Consider the following 27,487-nt stretch of genomic DNA (forward strand, 5'->3'; position numbering starts at 1 on the left):
CCTAAAGCCCAGACCCGGCCTACTCCTCTTTTTTTTTTAGGAGGGGGCTGAGTCCAGCCCAGCCCGCATGGGCTGGGTTAGACTCAGCCGGCCCAGCCTGGTCACTGGCCCAGCCAGTGACCCGGCTAGGTAGCAGGCACTCGTGGTTCAAACCACGCGTGCGCTGCACAGGGCGAAGGTAATTAAATTACCTTCGCCCTGTTTCCTTTCTTCTGTAATGAAAAAAAATGCAGAAACAAAAGGAGAGAAGGAAGGCCTTACCTGGCGATGACGAAGGTGATTGGTGGAGATGGAGATGAAAGTGATGGTTTTCCGGAGAATGTTATTCTTTCCCTTGCTCTTGTGTTTTTTTGTTATGGGTTCTCTTTTCCTTTGGTTTTTTTGTTCCCCTGTTTTCTGCTCCCCTTTTCTTTCGGTCTCTCCCCTGCCTTTTTCTCTGTCTCTCCTCCTCCCTTTGCTCTGTCGACTGCTGGGTATTTATAGGGACTAATCCTCCTCTCCCTCAGCCTAACGTCTCTCTTCCTGATAAGCATGACTGAGTGAGACGGTTCCTATTAGGACTCGGACGCGAAGCCTAATCCTTATCTTGCCGGGTTGTGATTATCATGAAGATAAAGATTACTTTTCTCTGTTTTGATAGGACTAGGATGCTGGTGCTTCACACTTTCGTTTCCTTCTTTGCAGGCGGGCGTTCGGCGCTTTGAAGATGAAGATGACGAACAGCGCCTGATTGAAACGACGCTGTTTTGGGGCTGGAAATGGTTATTTCTAATCTGGTCCTTGAAGTTTCTGGATCCTTGCATTCAAACCCCTGGTCTTTTAATTTCATATTTTAACCCCTATATCATTCAATTAAATTAAAAACAAAAAACAAAAAGGGTCCAAATTTGGGTTACAACAATGTACATCCATCTGTCTTTGTAAAAAACAAATACACTTCCTATACATAAGAGTATATTAATACTTGTAGATTTCTATGATGCAATTATCAGTGTATATGATAGAAAAAAATGAAAATTATTTTTGGAATATGAAATATATTTTTTATCACAAAAGAAAACTATTCATTGCTCAAAAAGTGTTTGTGATAGATGAGAAAAATTTAAAGCTATTGACAGAGATTCAAGTTTGAAGGTTAGAAAAAAAAACATAAACTTTAATAGTTAGAAACTTTAAGAACTCAATTGTTAAAAATATCCAATTGTTAGAAACTAAAAAAAATTAAAAATCCATTATAAAAGAATTTATGATAATTGGAAAAAAAAATAATGGAAATGCTGATGAAAAAATCTCTTCATTGTTTACATATTCTATAAATTACTATTTTCTTTATCATTTTCTCCAAAATAATAAAATAAACCCTAAACCAAGCACCAATTGCACAACATGTAACTTCTCCAACAAAATATATCTTAGCATGCTAGCATCCCTTTGGAGCAGTACAACGTTTCATGTTAAGTTCACACGATTCCAATTACCAAGCTGCGCCCCTTTCATATTCTAGTATTCTATGCCTCCATTGCTAAGTTCCAAGGATTTTGTCCAGAATGAAACAACTATTCGGATTCACAAAGACTAAATGCATCATTAAAACCCCTAACCACTACATATAACGAGGTTTACACCACAAACATTACAATTTATCCATTGTGTCAGGTCCATAAGTTTGTTGAGAAGTATTTAATAACTGTTAGTAATAGTATTAAATAAATCTGTTAAAGCTGTTAATTAGTTATCCTGCTGGCAGTTAGTTAAGTCAGGTAAGTTTGTTAGTGTTCAATTGTTAGTTAACAAACTGATTCCTTGAATCACAGTGCAACAATTATTAGCCACCATACATCATTGTAAAGGCTATATAAAGCCAGACGATTGTTTCTTCAAGGCAGGGGATACAATTCAGTATTCATCAGTATTCTTGAATATTTGTTTCTAACAAATTGTTATCAGAGCCTCCATTGGGCCTGAGAAAGAGAAAGCTGCAGGGAGAGAAAGAGAAAGCTGCAGTTGTTTTTTTTTTCCTGAACTTTACAAAACAAAGGAGAGCCAAACTGAGAGATGGCGAATGACAGTAATAGCAATTTCATCCAACCATCCATACCGTGTTTTGATGGTCATTTCGATCACTGGAGCATGCTAATGGAGAATTTCTTAAGATCCAAGGAATTTTGGATCTTGGTTGAAACAGGCTACACAGAGCCAGAGGAAGGAGCAGTTGTGACTGAAGCATAACGAAAGAAATTAGAGGAGTTAAAACTCAAGGATCTGAAAGTGAAGAACTATCTATTTCAGGCCATTGACAGAACCATTCTTGAAACTATTCTGGAGAAGAACTACCTCTAAACAAATTTAGGACTCAATGAAGAGGAAATATGAAGGAAATGCAAGAGTGAAGCGTTCAATCCTTCAAACACTAAGGAAGCAGTTTGAAACACTGGAGATGAAAACAGGTGAGAATATCACTGACTATTTTACAAAGGTTATGACTGTAGCCAGCAAAATGAGAATCTATGGGGAGCAAATACGAGGTGTAATGATTGTGGAGAAGATTCTTCGATCCTTGACTGACAGATTCAATTACATAGTATGTTCAATTGAAGAATCTAAGGACATTGATGTTCTCTCAATTGATGAGTTACAAAGCTCATTGATTGTACATGAACAAAAATTTCAGAAACACAGCTTGGAAGAACAAGCTTTGAAGGTGACATCTAAAGATAGGTTCTATGGCAGAGGTCAAGGCAGACGAGCTCCTAGAGGAGGAGGAAGAGGTAGAGGACGATATACGTTTAACAAAACCATTGTGGAGTGTTATAAATGTCACAAACCTGGCCATTTTCAGTATGAATGTCCCACAGTGAACAAGGAGGCAAATTATGCAGAACTTAACAATGAAGAAGAAATACTATTGATGTCTTATGTGGAATTGTATGACAACAATCAAGAGGATGCATGGTTCTTGGACTCTGGCTGCTCAAACCATATGTGTGGAGACAAGGCTATGTTCTGTGAATTGAATGAAGAATTTAGACAACTGGTAAAGCTTGGGAATAATACACGAATGACAGTTTTTGGGAAAGAAAAAGTTAAGCTGTTTTTGGATGGCATGCAGCACATGGTTACTGATGTATTCTATGTACCTGAACTGAAGAGTAACCTCCTAAGCATAGGCCAGCTACAAGAAAAGGGTTTTGCAATCCTTATCAAATCAGGAACATGTAAAATTTATCATCTTGTGAGAGGCCTGATCATTTAAACTAGGATGACAATCAACAGGATGTTTGTGCTAATAACAAAGGCTCAAGTCAAAGATGTTTCTTGTTTTCATACACATGTATAAGATCTGTCACATTTATGGCATTGCAGATATGGCCATCTCAGCCACAAAGGACTAAGAACCTTGCAACATAAGAAGATGGTTCGCGGACTGCCACAGCTCCCTACATCAACTACAGAATGCACTGCTTGTATTATTGGCAAGCAGCATAAAGAATCTTTTCCAAAGAAGAGTCAATGACATGCATCACAAAGGTTACAGCTCATCCATGCAGACATATGTGGTCCAATCACACCAACCTCAAACAGCAAGAAAATGTATTTCTTATGCCTTATTGATGACTATAGCAGGAAGGCCTGGGTTTATTTTCTAGTAGAAAAATCAAAAGCTCTTCAGCATTTCCAGTACTTTAAGAAGCTTGTTGAAAAAGAAACTGGATAATACATCAAGTGTATAAGAACAGATAGAGGTGGTGAATTCAACTCGCTGGAATTCAATGAGTTCTGTAAGCAGAATGGCATCAAAAGACAGCTAACTACAGCCTACACCCCTCGGCAGAATGGAGTGGCTGAGAGGAAGAATAGGACAGTGATGAACTTGGTAAGATCCATGCTTTCAGAAAAGAAGATTCCCAAAACCTTCTGGGCTGAGGCAGTAAACTGGATCATATATGTCTTGAACAAATGTCCTACTAATATTGTAAAAGACATGACTCCAGAAGAAGTGTAGACTGGAGTGAAGCCCTCAATTGAACACTTTAAAGTGTTTGTATGTGTAGCTCATGTGCATATACCAAATGCAAGATGAACCAAACTGGAAAACAAGAGTGTGTGTTGTGTACTGTTGGGAGTAAGCAAAGAATCAAAGGGTTACAGATTGTATGACCCTGCAACAAAGAAAATTGTAACTAGCAGGAACATAATCTTTGAAGAAGAGAAACACTGGGACTGGGATATCAGTTATAAAAAGGAGTTACAAATGAACTTAGAATAGGGAGAAGAAGGTGAAACTGATGGAGATTAAGCAAACAGTAGTGGAGATGCAGAGACAATTGGGCATAATATTGCAGACTCAGGTGTAGAGTCAAATTGGGATGGCATTAAAGAATCTAGCAATGCTCCTGCCAGCACAATACATAAAGAAGGAGTCAATCTGCATACAAGGAGGGAGACAATTATTCCTAGTTGGATGAGAGACTACATCTCTAGTGAAGGACTGTTAGAAGAAGAAACTGAACTGAATATGGCAATTGTGACTTCTGATGACCCCGTGAGCTATGAAGAGGCATTAAAAAGTTACAAGTGGAGGGAAGCCATGAATGTTGAAATAGAGTCAATACAGAAGAATGAGACATGGAGTTTAACTGAATTACCAGCTGGAACTAAGAAGATTGGGGTGAAATGGATATACAAGACCAAGCTAAATGAGTCTGGTAAAGTGGATAAGCTCAAAGCCAGGTTGGTTGCAAAGGGCTATGATCAACAACATGGTGTGGATTACACAGAAGTATTTGCTCATGTGGTAAGAATAGACACTATTCGAATGATCATTGCACTAGCGGCTCAAAGAAGTTGGCTCATCTATCAACTAGACGTTAAGTCGGCTTTTCTGCATGGGGATTTAAGTGAGGATTTATTTATAGAACAACTAAAAGGATATAAGTAGAAAGGAAATGAGCACAAGGTCTACAAATTACACAAAGCTTTGTATGGACTAAAACAAGCCCCTTGAGCTTGGTTTAGTCGCATTAAAGCCTACTTGACCCATGCAGGATTTCAGAAGTGCTTCAGTGAACAAACTTTGTTTGTTAAACAAACCAGTGGAGGCAGAATTCTAATTGTGAGTGTTTATGTGGATGACCTGATCTCATCATTCAAGCAATCAATGATGAGAGTATTTGACATGACTGATCTAGGAAGAATGAGGTTCTTCTTAGGCATCGAAGTACTGCAACAGACCAATAGAATCTATATCTGTCAATGAAAATATACACTAGAGGTTCTGAAACGATTTGGAATGGAAGAAAGTAATGCAGTAATGAATCCCATAGTCCCTGGCTTCAAGAATGATAAAATTGGAGAAGGAAACAAAATCGATGAGACTTATTATAAACAAATAGTAGGATGTCTTATGTATATCACTGCTACAAGGCCAGATATCATGTTTAGGGTGAGCTTTATTAGCAGGTTTATGGCCAGTCCAACAGAAGTGCATCTACAGGCTGCTAAAAGAATATTAAGATACTTGAAGGGCACCATCAATTATGGAATATTCTACTAAAAGAATGAGAACAAACAGCTAATTGCATACACTGATAGTGACTATGCAGCAGACAGAAAGAGTACATCCGGTTATGTCTTCATGCTGAGTGGAGGAGCAGTTTCATGGTCATAAAAAAAGCAGCCTATAGTCACTCTGTCAACAACTGAAGCAGAATTCATGGCAGCAGCAGCCTATGCTTGCCAAGCAGTATGGATGAGAAGGATTCTGGAGAAGTTAAATCATGAACAAGAAGGGTGCACCATCTTAATATGTGATAACAGTTCAACCATCAAGCTCTCAAGACATCCTTTTATGCATGGACGTAGCAAGCACATTGATGTGAGATTCCATTTCTTACGTGATTTAACTCGAGACAGGGTCATTGAACTTGTGCATTGTGGCTCACAAGATCAAGTGGCTGACCTGCTGACGAAACCAGTTAAGCTACAGACATTTGAAAACCTTCGAGAACAAATAGGAGGCTGTGTGATGCCTAAAGTAAACTAATCGTTGAACAAAAATTAGTTTAAATGAGAGAATATTGAGAAGTATTCAATAACTGTTAGTAATAGTATTAAATAAATCTGTTAAAGCTGTTAGTTAGTTATCCAGCTGGCAGTTAGTTAAGTCAGGTAAGTTTGTTAGTGTTCAATTGTTAGTTAACAAACTGATTCCTTGAATCTTGGTGCAGCAGTTATTAGCCACCATACAGCATTGTAAAGGCTATATAAAACCAGACGATTGTTTCTTCAAGGCAGGCGATACAATTCAGTATTCATTAGTGTTCTTGAATATCTGTTTCTAACAAAGTTTTGAGTACAGTAGAAACAAGCATGGTGTTGAGAGTTAAGCTGGTTACTTGTTTTTAAAGCCTCAGAAGTAAATCCTACAGGCTATAACGAGAAGAATGAAGAAATGGAAGAAGTTTTTGTTTGAAGCAATTAAAACAGTTATAGTCGTTTTTTCTATTAAAATTCTGTTACAACCGATTCTTGCATATGTGTAAGAATCGTAGCCCTCAATCATTGAATGGTTGAGATGAATTGATTCCTAAATTCTAGGATTTTGTTATTAACTGCATGTAATTTGTATAAAAGCAGAATTCCTGCACTGATGAATACAGTAGAACAAAATACAAGAATACTTCTCATCTTCTCTGCAAAACTCTTTTACAAACTCTTCTTAAGAAACCTGAAAATCAAACATGGTATCAGAACTCTAAAATTGATTCCTGAGAGGGGTGTAAACTGTGAAAACAGATTCATTGATTGCTTCACAAAGTCTTACTCATAAAAATGGTGGGATCAAGCTCTGCTGGAGGAGATCTAGGAACTCCACAGTTAAATTGTACAAACTAATTTTTGGAATATAAAAATGGAGACTATCCTCATATCATTTTATCTATGGGACGTAATAGAGGTTGGAATATAACCTCAGCAATCACCTGAGGTTGCAGAAGGATCTGGCGATGAAGAGAGCGAAGCTGAGCAAACCTCATTGAGAGCATCCACTACCTCTAAAGAAAATAAAATAAAGAATGCAAAGGCATTGAGCCTCATACAAGGAGCACTAACTGATGAACTTTTCCCACGCATTAGAAACAAGAAGACTGCAAAAGGAGCTTGGGACATTTTAAGCAGAGAATTCAGAGGAGATAAAAAGGTAAGAGCTGTGAAACTCCAAGCAGTTACAGCAAACTTTGAGTATATGAGAATGTCAGATGGTGAACGCTTAGATGGCTACCGAGTTAAATTCTTTGCAATTGTGAATAATCTGAAATCACTTGGAGAAGATGTATCTGAAACTAGAATTGTGCAAAAACTGCTAATGAGCCTAAGTAGAAGATATAAGTCAATTGTGTCTATCATTAAAGAAACACGAGACCTTGATGTTCTAAGAGTAGAAGAGGTCATTGCATCTGTCAAAGTCTATGATAAGAGACAGGATCTGCATGATGAAAGAGACAAGTTAACAGGAACAGAGAAAGCCTTTAGCAATGTTGCTACCCAATTTTTGACCTATGTTTTGATAAAGTTTCAAAACAAATCCAAAAATAACAAAAAAACATTGAAAATCCAAAAAATACATTTTTAATATATTTGCATCATTTTTAGAATTTTTAGCATCGTCTCAAAAGAATTTAAATTTTCAAAGGTTTTTAGAACGCGTTCGACTTTTAACGCGTTATTTTTAAAATCACCGATTTTCCTCATTCGAGGCGATGTTGATAAGAAAAATCCAAAAAAATAAGAAAAAATCAAAATTTACAAACAAAGAAGTTGAGGGACCAATTTTGAAAACCTAGCAACACTTTTGGCTATAAATAAGAGTTTCAAACCCATTCATAAGGGGGGGCAATTTTGCATATTTGAGAAAAATACAAAAAACCTAAACCTAAACCTATCTCTTTCAAAAAACCAAAGCCGCAGCCCTTCCCCGGCCGGAATTTTTGAACCCCACACAGCTGAACCCTTTTCTTCCTCTCCCAAAACAGCCGCTCACTCCCCAGCCAAACGCCACCCGAGACGCCCCCTCTAACATTTGTTCCCTTTTCCTTCTTCCCCGATAGCCATTTCCAGCACCGACACACAACTCTTTCCTTTCCCCCCAGCTTTTATTCCAGATCTTCATCTCCTTTTTTTCAACAGCCGTCCCCACCAAAACCACAGCAGCCGAACACTCTCATCTCCATCTCCCCAATTGCAGCTCCCCTTCACCGAAGCCTTCCCCTCAACAGCGTCTTCTTCTCCTTCGGTCTCCATCAACGCCGGCCTCCACCAAGCCATACAGCAGCAGCCGATCCCTCCACCACCAGCTTGGGAGACGCCGTCCTTACCTTCCCAGCAGGAGTCCCCTTCACAGTCTCCTCCCACCGAAGAACCCAGCAGCGGCCGACAGCAGCACACCACAGAGCCATCCCCCTCGTCTCCATCAACCAGCTCTCCTTTGCACAGACCGACCACCAGCAGCTGCACAGCCATCGACACCCACAACTTCGCCGCCACCTGAAACAGAGAAGGAGAAACCAAAAGAAACGGCGGATCTGTAAACAAAAAAACCGATCCATAAACAAGAAATAAAGAAAGAACTAAAATCGACTGTTGTGTGCATTTCTTTTCTTGTTTTGCAGGTCACCGCCGAAGAGGAAAGGAAGAGGGGAGGAAGCTGTCCCAGATCCCCTTGCTTTCGTGGAGTTTCTTGCGGCGGTGTGTACACCCACGCACCGCCAGTGGCGGTGGCACGTGAGGCAGACACGCCGCCATTGTTCCTACTGTTCATGAGTCTTTGCAACACTGTTTCTGCAGTTGTAGGAGGCTCTCCCTGTAATTACAGATTTTTTTTTAGGCTATTTTTGAACATTTTTTAATGTATTTTTTGTTTAGTTTTGAATTTGTATTTTGAAGTGTGGTATGTTAAAAAAAAAGAAAAAAAGAAAAGGAAAAAAAGAAAAAATATATAGTAAAAGTGTGCGTGTGTGTTTGTATGCCTTTTATGGATGTTTTTTTTTATGATAAAATTGCAAAGAATAAAAAAGAATTTAATATTTTGATTTGCTCACGGTCCAGAATTATTAACTTATACGTAAGTTGTATTTCTAATATCCGATGAGAAGACAAAATTTTTAAAACTTCTTTAACACGTCAAAGTCACGAAGCAGCTTACCTCAGGTAGGGTGCGTTAGGGGTGCTAATACCTTCCCTAACCACAACCAGTCCCTTACCCGCAAATCTCTGACAAGACCAGTACATCCGGGTTTCCTAGTAGCCCTCAACTAAATACTAGGTGGCGACTCCTAACCAATCAAGCAAACGCAAAACGAAAAATCGCCAAGCAGACACCGCGCGGGTGACGTGCGACAAGCAGCTTAAAGGTTAGAAACAACCAAGCCTACAGTACATATAAGGGCTTCCAAGGCAGATCCACTAAAAAATGGCAATCACAAGACAGGAGGGGATCAAATTGGACTCCAAACATAAACCTGAATAACTACAACAATTCAAGCTAGAATAACACTGCTGGGGGGAGCAGTCGAGCAGGTGTAAAACCACAGTGTCAAGTCTGCCAGAAGCATCACTTTGGATTGTGCAGGCACAAAGGAAAACCAAGATGTGGAAGATGCAATTGTTTTGGCCATATTGCGAAGGACTATGATAGTCACAGTCACAAACAATTAGCCAACTATGCAAAGAAAGAAGGAGTAACCACATGAACTATGTTATATGCTTGTCATTCTGCAAGTTTGCAAGATAGAAAGGTATGATTCGTGGACAGTGCTTGTAGCAACCATATGAAATCTCAAGAATCTGAACTAATCAACATTGATAGAACTGTGACTTGCAAAGTAAAGATGGGCTCTGGAGATCTTGTGCAAGCAACTGGAAAAGGCACACTGGTGGTGGAGACTCAGCATGGGAAGAGATAGATAAAAGAAGTGTTGTTTGTTCCAGGATTGGATGAAAACCTATTGAGTGCAGGCCAAATGATAGAGCATGGATATTATATCCTTTTTTAGGGTAACAAAGCAATGATATTTGATGATGAAAGCCTCAACAATGTTGTAGCAATAGTGATCATGGGAGGAAATCGATGCTTTCCTCTTTCACTTGAATCCATGACACCTGCAGCAAGGAAAGCGTCTGTGATTGAAGATTCCTGGATATGGCATAGAAGATTGGGACTTTGAACTTTGCTAGCATGAAGAAGATGCAGCAGATGGAGATGGTATGTGGACTTCCTGTATTGACAGAAGTGGAGGGTGTGTGTGTAGGCTGTGTTTCAGGAAAACATCACAGGAAGAAATTTGATAAAGAACAAGTGTGGAGAGCAAGCTATCCACTGGAGCTGATACACACAGACCTGTGTGGACCAATGCAGAACGAATCAATTAGGGGAAACAGATACTTCATCATATTCATTGACGACTTCTCAAGAATGTGCTGGGTATACTTCCTCAGAAATAAATCTGATACACTTAATATGTTCAAGAAATTTAAAGTCCTGGTTGAACTGCAAAGTGGATACAAATTGAAGAAGCTAAGGAGTGATAGAGGTGGTGAATATACCTCAAATGAGTTTCAAGAATTCTGTGCAAATTTGGGAATGGAGAGACAGCTGACAGTTGCATACTCTTCTCAACAGAATGGAGTTGCAGAAAGGAGAAACAAAACAATTTGTGAGATGGCGAGGTCCATGTTAACTGAGAAAGAAATGCCAGCGATTTTCTGGGCAGAAGCTGCGAGTACAGCCATGTATCTTCAGAACAGATGTTTTACAACATCTGTTATAAGAAAAACTCCATTTAAAGCCTTCACAGAAAGGAAGCCAGGAGTCAAGCATCTGAAGGTGTTCGGTTGCTTATGCTACACTCATGTTCCATCATCCCTGAGGCAGAAATGGGATAACAAAGCTGGAAAGGGAGTTTTTGTGGGATATAGAAGCTGTGAAAAGGGGTATAGAGTGTATGATCTGAAATCTAAGAAGATTGTTCTCATAAGAAGTGTGATCTTCAGTGAGGATAAGTCATGGAGTTGGGGAAGAAATCAGATGAAACCAATGTCAATGCCTCTCAACCTTGAAGGAGAGGAAGTTGAAGGTGAAAACTCTGAAGAACAATCTGTTGCAACCCAACCCGATAATGCTGATGTTCCCATCTAAACTCTACAGTTGGCGAGTTAGCTGAGAACATTGGCAGTGATAGCAGTTAACAATCCACACCTAGCTCTACTCTAGTAAAATTAAAAACCTTGGAAGATATATATGCAAGGTGTCACATGTGCATCATAGAACCTGAGAATTATCAAGAAGCAGCTGGAGATAAAGCCTAGCAAGAGGCTATGAAGGAAGAACTGGAAATGATAGAGAAGAACAATACTTGGGAATTGGTAGAGAGACCGATTGACAAACCTGTTATAGGAGTGAAATGGGTGTACAAAACTAAACTTTACCTTGATGGGACAGTATAAAAACACAAGGCTCGACTTGTAGCAAAAAGATATGCACAGAAATCTGGAATTGATTACAATGAAACCTTTGCACTAGTAGCAAGGTTAGATACAATTCGAACTCTTATTGCTCTTGCAGCATAAAAGGGGTGGAAGTTGTTCCAGTTGGATGTTAAGTTAGCATTTCTAAATGGTGTGCTTGAAGAAGATGTGTATGTTGAGCAGCCTGAGGGGTTTGAAGTAAAGGATGCAGGGCACAAAATCTATAAATTAAGGAAAGCTTTATATGGATTAAAGCAGGTGCCAAGGGCCTGGTACAGTGAGATTGATGCATATCTCTCTATATGTAAATTCAAAAGGAGCACAAGTGAAGCTACTTTGTATACAAGGTCTGATCATGAAGGTAACTTGATCATTGTTTCAATCTATGTTGATGACATTGTATATACTGGCAGTAGTGAGAGGATGCTTAGTGAGTTTAAAAGAGAAATGATGTAGAGATATGAGATGTCTGATCTTAGACTTCTTCATCATTTTCTGGGCATGGGAATACTACAAACTGATTAAGGAGTATTCATTCATCAAAGTAAGTATGCCAAATCCTTGCTTAGGAAGTTTGGGCTTGAGGACTCCAAACCAGTCTCGATTCATTTGGCCACTGGTGAGAAACTGAAGAAGGTGGATGGGAGTAAGTTAGCTGATGAAGGACTCTACAGGAAAATAGGAGGAAGCTTACTATATTTAACAGCAACAATACTTGATCTAATGTATGCTGCCAGCTTGCTATCACAGTTCATGAATGGTCCTACCAAAATTCATATGGGATCTGCAAAAAGGGTTCTAAGATATGTGCAAGGAACTCAGCTATGGCATTGAATATGTGAGAGATCAGTCAGCAACTCTTATTGGATTTTGTGATGCAGATTGGGCAGGAAGTGAAGATGATAGCAGGAGCACCTCTGGCTATGCATTCAATTTTGGAAGTGGAGCATTCTCTTGGGCCTCTGTGAAACAGAACACAGTGACATTATCAACTACAGAAGCTGAGTATGTCTCAGCATCTGAAGCAACAGCTCAGGCCATTTAGTTAATATTTGTTCTTGATGATTTTGGTGAAATGCAAGATGAAGCAACACCTTTGTTCTGTGATAACATGTCAGCAATTTCAATGGCCAAGAATCCTATTTTTCATCAAAGAACCAAACATATAAAAAGGAAGTATCATTTCATAAGAGAAGCTCTGCAAGAGGGAGTGATAAATATGCAATTCTGCAGAAGTGAAGAACAACTCGCAGACATCTTCACGAAAGCATTGCCTAAAGATAGATTCAAGCAACTAAGACTGAAACTTGGAGTTAAACCAGTAAGCAGCTTAGGAGAGGTTGTTGAGAGTTAAGCTGGTTACTTGTTTTTAAAGCCTTAGAAGTAAATCCTGCAGGCTATAACAAGAAGAATGAAGAAATGGAAGAAGTTTATGTTTGAAGTAGTTAAAACAGTTATAGTCGTTTTTTCTGTTAAAATTCTGTTACAACCGATTCTTGCATAGGTGTAAAAATCGTAGCCCTCAATCATTGAATGGTTGAGATGAATTGATTCCTAAATTCTAGGATTCTGTTATTAACTGCATGTAATTTGTATAAAAGCAGAATTCATGCACTGATGAATATAGTAGAACAAAATACAAGAATACTTCTCATCTTCTCTGCAAAACGCTTTTACAAACTCTTCTTAAGAAACCTGAAAATCAAACACATGGGACAGTTGTGGAGTTTTTTCCAGCAATATTTGAAATTACGCAGCTTTAGATGAGCCGCTTGGAAGTTGTGATTGCAAGCTCCTCCTAAGAAAATCAGACAATTTTGTATTGGATGCACGCCCTCGTTCTAGACATTTGAGATATTCTTCCACTAAGGTACAAATTGAAATGGAACAACATTATATAGATCAGATGCCACAAGCAGAAAAATAGCAGAAAAAAAATATTATTTTGACGAGTGAATGACCAGGTTGTGTGATAAAAGACACTTCAAGAATGAAGTCCAAAATTCTTTAGAAGCCGATAATAATTATCTTCACCTGACTCTGAGAGTTTTAACATAAGAAGAGAATGAAACAGGATTGATCCTAATCACGAGAGAATTTGGCAGATAAACAATCAGAAATCATTATTCAATTTTTTGAAGACTGATATTAGGTTTTATGAAGTCCTAAATGAGCTCCAATCATAGGCCAATAAGAAGGAGGGATAAGTGCATTGAAACTTTGTGAGAAAATGCGCACTGTATGCTTCAAGCTGTTTGATTTAGGAGACAAAGACAACTGTTTAGGAAGAAGAATATACGTATCTTCCTTAAGCAGTATAACAATAGACAGGTCACAACTGCAAAGTATTTGATATCTCCTAGAATATTTAGAAGCATGCAAGCAGGAAGAGGAACTTGATTTATTCCACTTGTCACTTACACAAATCACTTTATGGCTTACGGCAAGCTCCCCGATCTTGGTTCTCAAAACTTTCAACTATGTTATATACATTCTTATATATGTTGATGATATATTGATAACGGGTTCTAGTGCATCTGCCATCACCAACATTATTAATTCCTTATAAGCCACCTTTGTTGTCAAAGACCTAGGAAATCTGAATTACTTCCTTGGAGTGGAAGCACTTTGGTGCTCAAACGGAATTTATTTGACTCAGCGCAAATACATTGTTGATTTTCTTAAAAGAAGCAAGATGGATAATGACAAGCCCTGCACCAGTCTAATGGCCTCAAACTGTCATCTTACTTCTACGGATGGCACTCTTTTTGCAGATATCAGTCTCTACCACAGTATAGTTGGTAGCATGCAGTATCTGGCCTTAACGAGACCTAATTTGGCATTTGTTGTAAAGTTAGTAAATTTATGCACAATCCCCTTGACACTCATTGGCTAGTTGTCAAGCGTATATTGAGCTACCTCAAGCACTCGGTTTCGACAGGTTTGTTCATAGCAAAAAATGTTGATTTTAAACTGCAGGCATACTCGGATTTCGATTGGGCCACTGATAGAGATGACCGCAGATCAGTTGGTGCTTACTGCAGATCAATTGGTGCTTGCTGCATTTACATGGGCTCCAACTTGATTTCTTAGAGTTGCAAGCAATAACCTACAATGGCTAAAAGCAATACAGAAGCTGAATATAAAGCCATTGCAAATGCCGCCGCAGAACTCACTTGGTTCAAATCAATACTCCATGAACTTGGTCTGCCACCGCAGCATAGCCCAATTTTATGGTGTGATAATATTGGCGCTACCTATATCACATCCAATCCTATCTTTCATGCAAGAACCAAACACATCAAAATTGATTCCATTTTGTTCTCGATCAAGTTTGCAACAAAGAACTCGTGGTTCAATTTATCTCAAGCAAAGAAAAGTTAGTCGATGCATTTAGAAAACCATTGCCGCTAGTCAAATTCAAACAAGTTCAACTCAATCTGAATGTATTTGATCTACCCTCCAGATTGAGGGAGCGTGTAGAGAATCAAGTTATGGTTACTGAAATTAAGAATGAAGATCAGGAACTTGATCAACCCGTGAATGCAGCAACTGAAGTCCCAAAGGATCTCAACAAGCAATCGTGATAATGTGGTCCTCCAAGAATGCAGCAACAGAAGAATTTTAGCAGATCACAGTAAAATATCTAGAGACTAAATTGATGAAGATACGATCTCGTGATGCTATCATATTAAATTGTGCAGGTGTTACCACCTTGAAGTTATATTTCCATTAGAATTCCTTAATTCGTAATTGTAATACTATATAAACAGAACATTTTGAAGGAGAAATAAGCATTATTCTTATATCTCTTGTTTTTGTTATTTTCCTATAGAGACAAAGACAACTGTTTCAAAAGAAGAATATGTGTATCTTCCTTAAGTAGTATAACAGCAGACAGGTCACAATCATCTAACTAACATAATGAACTACAAAGTATTTGATATCTCCTATAATATTTAGAAGAATGCAAGATAGAAGAGGAACCTAAGCACTGAGTTTTTTAGGAGTTAACTTTAAAATAGACAAGCACAAGGGTTTCACATCCCCTGGCTGGGGTGTAAAACCAGTAGGTGAGGCATGATGATAATAATGTGATTTTCAGCTAGTTAACCTCTCCATTTATCATATATTAAAAATATCTTATATGTCTGTATCATATGAGTGGGTGTGGTTGCAACGCCGGACCTATTAGACTTGAGTCGGGACGTTGGACCCATTTTTCTTGGGTCTGGACGCTTGACCCAAGTGTCTTGGCCTAGGCAGTGTCTTGGGACTTGAGTCTGTGCTCTTGTCACTCTCAAGTAACTTGGATCAGGTGCACCTTCCGAACCCCAAGTTTTTTGGGTCTGGAAGGGGATGTCAGACCCAAGTTAATAAGTGAGTATGACTGCAACACCAGGTCCAAGAGCTTTGGGCTCATCTTAAAAGTCTTAGCAAGAGCCCTTGGTCTGGCTGTAACGCTGGACCCATTAGACGTGGGTAAGCACGTCGGACCTATTTGCCTTGGGTCCGTATGCCTGACCTAAATTTCTTGTTGTTTTTTGGATTTTCGTCCCAACGACATCGCTTCGCCGTCGTTTGTGCTTCCCATTTGATTTCTTACTTCTCTGATAGTGTCAGCCGTAGTGGAAGTAGAAGTTTACCAGGTCCAGAGCGACAGAAAGAGAGCAAGGAGGAGGAAAGGTCGCGCCTTGTTTTTTTTACTGTGTCTTGTTTTTATTATCTTTTTAGGGGGGAAAACTACATTAGAGTCCTTCAATTATTATATATATTTCAACTTCGTATTAATAAAAGTTTCGATTTCACCATTCATGGATTGTATAATTGATATTCGAAAAATGTATATTTTTAGGGTTTTGGCTGGTGGGATTGAGTATAATACTATATTTCTTACCTTAACTTCCATAGTTTATTTTTTTCTCATGTTAATTAAATAGTCAAGATGTTTTTACTTGGTTTAAATATTTAATATAAATTCCTTTTAACTTTTTTAATTTTTCTCCCTTTTTATTTTGTAAACTATCATGTGAAAATATCTCATGATAAATATATTTATATAAAAGAGGAAAAAACCAAAAATCAAGTCGAACAAGACTTGGTTAATCATTTTAACTATAAGAGGGTTACATTGAAAGTTTTGTAGAAACTACGGGATCAAATGTTGAAACATTTTGAACAGATATGAATTGAGATTTAAATTTAAATTTCTAAATCCTAGGAATTAAAAATATTTTTAACCTTTTAATTTTCTCCTTTTCAGAATGACAAGAAATTGATTGCGGTGACCGTTGCGAATTTTCTCCCAAAAGCACCATATTAAGAATGAAGTCAGAAAGGATATGCATGATATAGACTGCTGAGAAAAAGGAAAGAAGGATGAGAAGGAAAGACTAAATCGAAGAATATGAGAAAATCAACACCACCTTTTCTAAAGCATGCACCGATTCTTCCTAGCATCAGAGAACTTCCATGGTATTCCCTGTTATAGTTTTTTTTCCTAGGTTTATGTGGCTGTGTAGGACCAACAAACAAAGATTTATTTGCATTTGTTTTGTCTTGATTGTTTTTAAATTCCTTTTTTTTTTTCCTAGGACATGAGAACATAAAGCCGCGCGTATTTATTAGACCCCCTATTCCTCCTAATCACCACGTCTGTATTATTTTTTAAATATATTTTTTGATCAATGCTATTTTATTGAAAATCTTGACAGAGCATGTTAGAAAGGAAAAATACCCTGTCGTTGCAGCATTTCAATTGCTAGAGCATTACTTGTTAAACAGGAGACGACAAGACGCGAGGGATGTTAAGCCGTCCGTACAAACCTGGAAGCTACGGTCGAGATCTCAGTTAGCTAGGGTCAGGACTCAGGGTTCTTCAGGGTGAGATCTGGGCAGAGAAAATAGGAGAAGAGGGTCCTGTCAACGTCCCGTATCTAACGTAGAATCTTTGGCCCCAAGCCTTGACTTTTGTTTCATTTCGCACTCGTGATCCATCTCCCTCCCTCCCTCTCTTGTTTTTCGTTACTTTCAATGTACTGATTCCACGTGGTATCCGTAGCCGTCACAGTTACTGTTTCCGTCGTAGCCGCTGGTGGTTGGCAGTGGCTGTCTTTTCATTTTAACCGTGTATGTAGTAGAGAGAGAAGCGTAGACTCGGTCCCTGGAGGCTAGAGAAGCCACGAATCTACAAGCGATGCTGTTAAAAAGTAGTGCTGTTATTTTCAAGGTTGTAAATTCTGTTTCGATAGGTGTTTTGTTTTTTTAATTGGAATAAAATATTTTAGTTTCAGAGTATTTCGGCATGCCGTTTCGGGATTTTACTATATATATATATATATTCAATAAACATAATTCAAATTCAAGATAAATTAATTATAAATTATGCAATACAAACACAATGCCAAACAAATATAATTTTAAAATTTAAAATATTTCTAAATAGTCAAGATTAAATAGATCTTTAACTTAAAGTAATTCAACTTAAACAAAATATCAAAATCTTATGAAAGTAAAATGTTTTAACACAAATATTTTAAATATAAAGTTAGGTCAATGTTATCAAGGCTAATAGAATCTAAAGCATCTCTTATTTTGCTCAAATTCCTACAAAGTATAAACATGAAAAAAACAACATGAATATAAACCATATATATATAGATTAAGCATAATTTTGGACGAGAAATCTTTTCATTTTAGTCCTTGAATGTTTTTTTTTCAATTCCCTCCTCTTTATTTTCATAGGATTTTAACATGGACGATTTTTTTCAATTCACTTGCAACATTTTACTTGCGATGTAACAAAGATATAACGACATTATGTTGCTTCTCAATTTTGTAAATATAATTTGATTTTATTAATTTTAGAAAATTGAAACCAAAGGAACCAATATTAACACAGCCAAACATGTGCAATACTTTTTCCACTCGGGGTACAAAAATTATACTCTAGCAATTTACAATTTATTTTTAATGATTTATATAAAACTAAAATTCATATTCTTATCTATAGTTATTCTTCATCGTTGCAATTCTAAAAAAATGCTTTAAAAACATTCGATTATATTAAATAAAGTAATAAATTACTTCATTCTGCACCACCGGTCATCTTACTTTTACTTTTCCAATTACATCACATACGCTGAATATTCCTGTATCAAAAATACTTTCAAAATCAAAATTATATTTTTTTTTCAACCTCAATTTCAACCATAGTTTTAACCAAACATCTATTTTTTCAAACCAACCTCAACTAAAAGTACTTTTTATAAAACAACTTTTTTCAAACCACAACTACAACAGCTACCGCAATACCAAACACACTCTTAGTCCTTATTCTAGTTGGGTAGTCCGCGCTACACCGCGGATCAACGTTTTTTTCATAAAAAATATCAAAAAAATCTAAAACAAAAAAACATTGGGTTTATTTTCAAAGGGATACTCAAGAGCTTGGGGCTTGGCGTTGTAGCTAGACCCAAGGCTGTTGAGCACGAAGTTGCAGCCAGACCCAACGCTCTTGGGTCTAGCACTGCAGGCAAACCTAAGCTTGGGTTTAGACGCCTGCTCCTAGTGTATTGGGCCAAGTGGGGCTGCAAGACCCAAGAGAACTGGGTCTGCGCTCCTGCCACTCCTAAGCAACTTGGGTCAAGTGTCCCTTTCCAGCTCTGAGTTTCTTGGATCTGGAAGAGGATGTCAGACCCAAGTTAATAATAATAATAATAATTGATTTTACCCTTCAAATCAATTTTTTTTTTTCAATGGTAATCAAATTTATTTGAAATTTAATAATATTAATTAAATTAATAATATCTATAATATTAATAAAAATATTAAATTTGTATGGCCCAAGTTTTTAATCCTTTCAAATAAAATTTATTGTTTTTCCTTAATAGTAACAATTTTTTTTTCAAATTTAATAATAATAATTTCGCTTTACCGTGTGAAAAGAGAAGGAAAAAAATTATAGTATTGGGTCTTGCTGGGGGCAGGACCCAACGCTGTTTGATGGGTCCTGCTGACTGGAGGACCCAACACTGATGAGTCCTGCTGACCCAACGTCATGGGGTCTGCAACCTCACCATGCTCTACCAAACAATGCAATCCACAGTGAAATCGTTCATAGTCTCCAGTAACTCGCGTTACAGTACCAAATAGTACAATGCACAGTAATTCACTCGGGCAATAAAATATTAATCCTTTTAGTTATAGTTAATTAGATTTTCATTTTTAATAAAATCTTATCATCTCGCCAATTAAGAACGCTTTTGGAAAGAATAATTTTGGGAATTTCAGATATTAATGCAAATGCTTTTTGGATTTTTATCAACCAATTAAAAACATATGGGACCATGCCACTTGCATTGATTAACATAATTCTTTTTTAGATTTTTATCAATGGCATCAACCAAACAAGAGCAGATGGGATTCCTCCCAAGACTTTGAGTTAATGCTGACCATTTGCTTACTTCCTCTCAATAATTGGCCTTTACAAGTATGCCGAAGGGCGGCAGCTGGTTCATAACTAGCTTTGCAGTTTAAGTGCTTAAAACAAAAAAGTTATTTTTTAGTCGCATGCTATAATTAAAATGTCATGTCTCATGTATAAACAATTAAAACTTGAATTTTTTAGTCGAAGGTCAGTGTCGTTCATTAAATTAACCTGAAAAGGATGGGGTAGTAGACTCGGAGACTCATGCTATAAAATGCCTCGTCTCATGTGAAGGTCAGTGTCGCATGCTATAAGGATGATTAATGCTTTTTTTTTTTTTTTCTGTGTTACATATTCCCTAAAGAAATCACTGACGAAATAAAACTTTCAAGGCGCTGATAATTAATGTGTTTTTTTACTATTGACTATTTGCTTTTTTACTAATAAAATCATCATATAATAAAATTTTTTGAATAATAATAGCCTTTAATAATACTACTAATTGTGATATTAATGATAATGGTTATATGTTATTTCATCTAAAATCCATTAAGTATACTCTAAACATTGTTCTAAATTTTTTTGATACTTACTTTATTACATGTTGTTTTGTAAGATTATGCTAAAAATAATTCTACAATTTTGTTTTTATCTAATATATTGCGTCCAAGATCCGGTCAATTCGGCTAATTTCTCCACAAGATTACTGTGGGCTTCCATGAAATATTGTCCAATTACTTGTGCGATGGAGTTGGCATAAATGCTCCATGAAATCCATATGGGACTCGACATGGCAATGTAATTTTGGCAACTGGCTCACTTGTGAAATTCTTTGTGTCAATAATATAAACCTGAAAAAAAAATTAAGAACAGGATTTAATGATTGGGAAACAAATTATTAGAATTGCGATTGGTTTACATCTATAAAATCAACTTACTTTGGACGTATCGGTGTCTTCATCATGAACAAAAGTGATGATCCAGCCATCATCTTCTTCAAGCCCGCCTTCTTTCGGGACAAAGGCAGCTCCAGTGCAGAAGGTGTTTCCCACGAATTCATGGTACTCCACCTTTATATGCCCTTCAGATTCCTCCCATTCCTAGATCAGAGAACAATAATTTAGATCAGCACGAATTCATTTGTGAGAATAAAGAAATAATAATGCGATAATCTGACTATTCAGCAGTTTAATTACCTTATTGGCAGTCTCTTCAAAGTACAGCTTGGCTAGACCTCCAAATTTTGGCATGCCTAGAACAACCAAATTGAAAGCTTAATATGAAATGGTAAGCAAGGTTATAGTTAAATCTTATATGCTGAGATCGATGGATTCGGAATGTAGAACTGACCTGAAGTAGCACTTGCCAAGCCATGAACAGTTTGGGCGTAGCCAAATTTGTTCTTTACACCATTAAAATTTGGATTGATCATTGGAAACTCGATAGATAATAGAGTTCCAGTTAGGTTTCTCTCTTTAACCTCTCCGGTTTCCATGTTTAGTCTCCATTCATAAGATCGGCAGAACAACAGTTCATCGTTTTTGAAATGTTTAGCATCTTGCTGATCAACAGGATCTTTGCTCCTAAGTCTTCCGGAGACCCACTCAAACTTGTCCAAATCCACATCGCAAGATTCTGATATGATTGATTCAAGGGACCTGCATCCCCTCACTACAACCTGCCCCAGCAAAAAAAAAAAAACACAAGAGGAAGAAGAAGAACATTAGATACATTGCAGGCAATGAATTGAACACAAAAAAAAAAGGTGATGTTTTCATTAGTAACCTCATCTCCTTCCTCGAAACAATTAAGAATGTGAAATGTGCAATTTGGTTCCACCTCGAACCAACGGATTGAGTCGGCATTGCCATAGCGGGGCATAATCCCGATTCTTGCATATTCTTCCTTTTCAAACTTTATCAACCTGTCAAGTGGCAGAAACCAAATTACTTCTCGTTGCCGTAATAACACTTTGATCAGAACAAAATGATTGACACTTTAGAGTTATGGTTAGTGTAATGGCACTCACGGGCCTCCTTTGATGAGTCTCTGTATATCTATTGTTAGTGGAAAATCCATGATCACATTATACCTACAAAATAAATAAAGAACGAAGATTAGATTTTGTTGTCATAGTTTTATATTTTTTTCCAAGTTAATTTCCAGTGATGGCAAAGATCACTAACCTCTCTGTTACCCCCATGTCATGACTAAGGGTGCATCTGTCGAACTTGAGATCAACCTTATGTACGAGTCTCTTTCCATCAGCTGAAAGTAGGGTTCGCAAGTTAATTGTCACGCAAGTAAAAATGGTTCTTGATTTTAGTAAACACTTTATTTTATTTTTTTTTATTTGTTAACTGGATGGAAAATGAAAATATACCAGAAACAACTCCCAGTTCCATGAAAGGTTTCATCGCATCCACCCCAAAGACAACCAACTCTCCAGTACCTGGTGCTCTCTGAAACAGACAAGAAATTAACAGAGAGAAATACTAATTAGTTGTGTGTTGTTTTCCTTGATGAACTCATACATATATGGGCCTTTTCTGCAGGTATTTAAAAAAAAAAAACCTTTGGGTGGCTGTTGAAAGGTCGATGCCAAGTTCCATTTATATCCCAATCGCCTAAAGTCTGAAGGGAAAAGATGTCAATCTCTTGAGGGATGTGATTTTCAGCAATTGAGTAGAACTTCCCTGAATGCTCGAAAACATTGGTGTTGCTAAGATCTTTGTTGACTTTTCCAAATCGCAGCTGGAATTTATTATCATGCATTAGTCAATCTTAAATACTAAAAAAAAATAAAAATTCATGCTAGCTTTCATCACCAAATTAACTAGGGGAAAAAGAATATAAAAAATTAAATAGTAAGGCACTTGTCATTCCACGCGCATGAACTTCCATTTAATTTTGTGAATTAGTCAATACCCAGCACTTTTATACATGTACCTTTTTCAGGAACAAGGACTCCGTTTATGACTTCGCCATTCAAACAAGAAAAAAGTTGAGAATTATTTTACTTTTTTTAATGATGAATAATTATATCAATTTTAATTGACAGAAATTCGAGTCATTAATTGGCTACTTATTATAATAATTATTAAATTTTCCAATAAAATATTCTCACATGAACAAGATTTTCATGCAATTAAATGAAGCTCCATTGATTATTATATTTTTTCTGCCGTAAGAGTTTCAAATTTGTTTTATTGTAAAAACAAAAGGTAGAGTAAGTAATAATTGCTTTTAAAATTATTTTTATTTAGAAATATATTAAAATAATATTTTTTAAAATTTTTTAAAATTTATTTATATATTAACACATCAAAATAATATAAAAAAACAAAAAACAAGTTATTTTAAAGTAAAAAAAATCAAATTCTTAAAAAAAAAATATTTGTTTCTAATACTGGTTTTAATATATTAGTTAAAAATAAATAAATAAAAAGATTGAGGCCGTGGGCCCACCATATTTAATAAGTATGCTAACAAAATGGCGGGCGGGCTGCCTTCAATGGCTGGAAGAAAAGATGGCTTGTCTCTTTGTTTTTCAATCTTGTATGTTTCGGTTTCAACATGTCTATTATTGTACAGAACCGTCCATGTTTCACCACCATCGCTTTCTTTGTCAAAGCACACAGCGTGAAGCATTCCCTCTCCTTCAATCCACATATGACCGGTCTTTCCAAATACTGAACTCGTAGATTTTAGACCACCAAAGAGGGGATTTGGTCCTGGAATTGTAGTTTTTGAACAAGTCAGCGGCCTTCACGTCGGATTCATTAAAATAACTAAAAAGAACAGTCTATTTCTGAATATCCACTAATTAACTAGCATGAGATGAGAAAAATTAAACTGAATTGTTGAGTTCAAGAAGAGACCGTTTCTTATGTAGACACCTTCAGGAAAATCATATGGGACTTTGCCCTCAATGCTGGTGATAGCAAGAGGTTCGTTCAGTTCATCAACCGGCGCAAAGTTACTCTGCAAAAAAACACGTAAACAGCAGATTAGAAAATGACTCATCAATGCTTAATACTACTACTTGAGAGGTGAGTAGTCAGTCAAGGGACGTCTCGCGGGTTAATTACCTGAGAAGGGAGGACGGGCTGGTCAGCAAACTGAAATAATGAATCCACAAATGCATCCAAGAGTTTGACAGAAGCATTTCTTATGCTTTTCGAAACATCAAGTTGCATGGGAAGTTGCTGCAACTCTTTCAATAATGGCTGCTCGCTCAAAACATCCACAGTATTTGTATTTAGGTTAAATACAGTTTTAACAAGCAAAACATGAATGGCATATATAGTGCATGGGAAAGAACCAGGTCGTATATATATTTCACTAATCTTGCTTAATCAAGCATAGAACAGGTGAAATTAAACAAGGATTAAGTATATTAACGTCTGATGTAGATGCCTTTAAGTGACAGAGAGACTAGAGGATCAAGTACCTTGTAAGAAGAAGACAACCTATTCTTAAAACGATCGATGTTTTCGAAGGGAGAAGGCCGACTATGTACAGAGCAATTCACATGAAAAGCCATTGTTGATGTATATGTCATCCTTCTCTCTCCCTCTCCACTAGTTTCCCTTCAAGGATAGCTTAGCTCTTAACGGCTCTTAAATATAGGTTTTATAAGTATTCAGGGTCGTAATTTTTAGATTATTCAAGTAGTTTTTGTTGACGAGCTTCAACTGTTCCAAATCAACGCTCACCTAATATGTTATTCATGCTTTGGAGTCGAAGTATTTACCCACCGTATTTGTCTTTTATCATTATTCATGTAGTCACGTTTTACGGCATGCATGCATATATGTTGAAATTAGTTTTTATTGGTATATTTTTATTAAAAAAATACTGCATCAACAAAGATTTTTTGGTATAAATTTTTTGGAATGCAAGCACACGGGTCTAGAGCTAGCCAAACCCAGCCATACTAAGCTTGCAGTATACCTAGCCTCGGGTACACCCAAGAAAATGATCAGACCATCCTTCCTCGGCACACCCAAGATAATAACCCTCTTCCCTTGGACTCACCCAAAGAACAGACTCAGCCCTCTTAGACTCACCAAGGGAAGGACCTACTTCCCTTGAATCTAGTCCATGGAAAGAGCTCAGCTTCTATGGACTCAGCTACATTTAACGTTTTAGATTTTAATATCCCTATACTTTTTAAGTGTATAAAAGTCCTCCAGTAACCTACTATATTTCCATCAAATATTAATATAGATATAAGAGATATTTATCTATTATTAAATCTTATCAAGATAAAATTACACTTCAGATTATTCTCTTCACAAAAAGATATATAATGGCGGAAGGTCAAGAAGAAGAGAAAAAAATAGAAAAATCAACCAAAATTAAAAAAATGGAGAAAAATCCTTGTTCCATAGGGAAATAATATAAAACACTAATAATATAATAGTTTAGATTTTTTTTTTTTTCTATTTAGAGAGGAGCCCATATAATATAAATAGAAACACAAGCACACAAATAAGAAAACAAATTCCAAACGGACAAAAAAAAGTACATAACTACCAAAAAACTTATAACCCTAGCTAACAGCTATTGACACCACCGCAACTGACCAAGCCATGCCAACCCACGATCTTCCCTTTTCTCTCCACAGCATTGCCATCAACAATCTCCTCTCATATCCAGCACCACCAACACCACCAGATCATCTAAGGTTTTTTTTGTTCTTGTTTTTTGAAAAAAATTAAAATATTTTATTTTTTACTTTAAATTAATATTTTTTGCACCACCAGATTATTTTTTTAATGTTTTTTAATGCTTTAAACTAATATCAAAAATAATTTTTAAAAAATAAAAAAATATTATTTTAATATATTTTTAAGTGAAAAGCATTTTAAAAAACAATAAAAACCACAATCTCAATCACCCTCTTAACCCACATACTTCTCTCACCACCAATTAGACCCCACGATAACCCAACCATAGTGTCAACATCCCTTTTTCTTTTCACTTGAAACTGTAGCAACCATCGTCGTAAAAAAAAGGAGAAGAAATCAACCAAAACATCCAAGCCACCGATCTCCCTTCTTAAACTATGATGAGCTACACCGCCTGTGTAAGGAGTAAGAATAAAAAAAAAATAACTATCAAGTAGGTGGCTTAGTGATAAGAGTTTGGGATTAATAGGTTTGCTTCCCCTGTGATCTTATTTTTTAGCCCTGTGGTTTGCTAATATTGATGGTCACTGAAGACTTACTTGTGGTTAATTTCAGGATCCGTGAGAATTAATTGAGGTGTGTACAAGCTAGCCCGAACATCTCAGATGAATCAAAAAATAATAATAATAAAAAGGGAACGAATAATTTACTAAGTCATGAATTTTTCCAAACATACATATAATAGTTTAGATAAGTGGTAGTTCTTAGCACATTGATATAATAAATATATTTTATCATAAAAATTAAAATAAAAAAAATATTTTAGATAAGATATTTTATGATGATTTTTTTTTCCTTTGATATAATCAAGGTGTATCCTATATCAATGTTATTTTTTTTTATCTTACAAAAGTTTTCCATGGCAGGCTGGTGAACTAGTTGATGATTTTCACATCACTCCGGGCATTTTCATCATTACAGGAAATTATATATCATTTTCAAGTAAGTGGGTTCGGAAGACAATTGGAGTAATAAAATATAATTTTCCCCTGAATTCAACTTAGATGAATGATTTCCTATCACATCAACGCTTAGATTCATGATATAAAAAAATATTATTTAAAGAATTAGAATTAGAATAAATTAATTTGGGGTGTATATATATAACTAGAAAATAATAATGAGGGGGGGAAGAACAATCGGAGTGGAAACCCAAATTTGACCAATCAAGAAGACACTTTTTTCCATGAAATTCATCAACGTGGAATTCACTATATGGAAGAAAAAATAGAAGACCAGATAGGAGATGACCGTCAACTACGAATGCATTGCTCGAAGGTTCCTGTTGTTGAACATTTGAAATAACAACAGCGGTCCCTTCATCAGTACAACCATCTTTTATTATTATTATTTTATTATTATTCGATGATAATATGTATTTGTATATATTTTATATGTTAATCAAGATTATTTTTTAAATAAATTAAAAAATATGTCTTTAATATTCATCTAATATATTTGAAAATATAATTTATCAGAAAGTTATAATTCTGGCTATGATCTTAACTAAGAAAATCATATAAAGAAGAAGCCCCTTGATATTGACTGTTGAGCACTCAATACTTAAGGAGAAGTCCCGTGATATTGATTGTTAATTAATTATTTACCTTTCCTTGTATAGTAATTTCTAATTAATTTGGAATTATTCAGAATAAATATGACTTGTTATTTATGAAGTCCAGTTAACAAAAACTAAAAGTACTAAGCCTTTTTTTAATTTTTCTAATTTAATTACTAATTAAAATCGTCAAGCATCATTTGAGATTAGAGAAATTGATCACAGGGGGCCTAGAATATACTAAATAAGTTAGTTTTAATATCATAAACAGAATGAAGAAAAATT

At 36.4% G+C, this 27,487-nt stretch overlaps 2 protein-coding genes across 2 annotated transcripts in view; both read right to left on the reverse strand.

Annotated features, from left to right (window-relative positions):
• Window positions 1-13,254: 13,254 nt before the first annotated feature.
• The window catches only part of LOC7462927 (exosome complex exonuclease RRP46 homolog), a 29,566-nt gene continuing 15,333 nt past the window's right edge, over window positions 13,255-27,487 (reverse strand). Inside the window, exon 8 of the mRNA XM_052449166.1 lies at window positions 13,255-13,385. Coding sequence (XP_052305126.1) covers window positions 13,270-13,385 — 116 coding nt within the window. The 3' untranslated portion in view covers window positions 13,255-13,269. The remainder of the gene's footprint in view (window positions 13,386-27,487) is intronic.
• On the reverse strand, window positions 20,459-24,549 carry LOC7462928 (carotenoid 9,10(9',10')-cleavage dioxygenase). The gene is made up of 13 exons (XM_024590097.2): window positions 24,402-24,549; window positions 24,040-24,177; window positions 23,830-23,932; window positions 23,417-23,682; window positions 22,523-22,702; window positions 22,332-22,410; window positions 22,135-22,216; window positions 21,978-22,040; window positions 21,734-21,872; window positions 21,299-21,626; window positions 21,145-21,200; window positions 20,887-21,048; window positions 20,459-20,799 (listed from the first exon to the last, which is right to left on the reverse strand). Exons 1-13 carry the CDS (start codon window positions 24,510-24,512, stop codon window positions 20,683-20,685), a joined length of 1,824 nt encoding a protein of 607 aa, XP_024445865.2. The 5' UTR covers window positions 24,513-24,549; the 3' UTR covers window positions 20,459-20,682.

Source organism: Populus trichocarpa, chromosome 18, assembly GCF_000002775.5.
Source record: "Populus trichocarpa isolate Nisqually-1 chromosome 18, P.trichocarpa_v4.1, whole genome shotgun sequence".
NCBI classification, from domain to species: Eukaryota; Viridiplantae; Streptophyta; class Magnoliopsida; order Malpighiales; family Salicaceae; genus Populus; species Populus trichocarpa.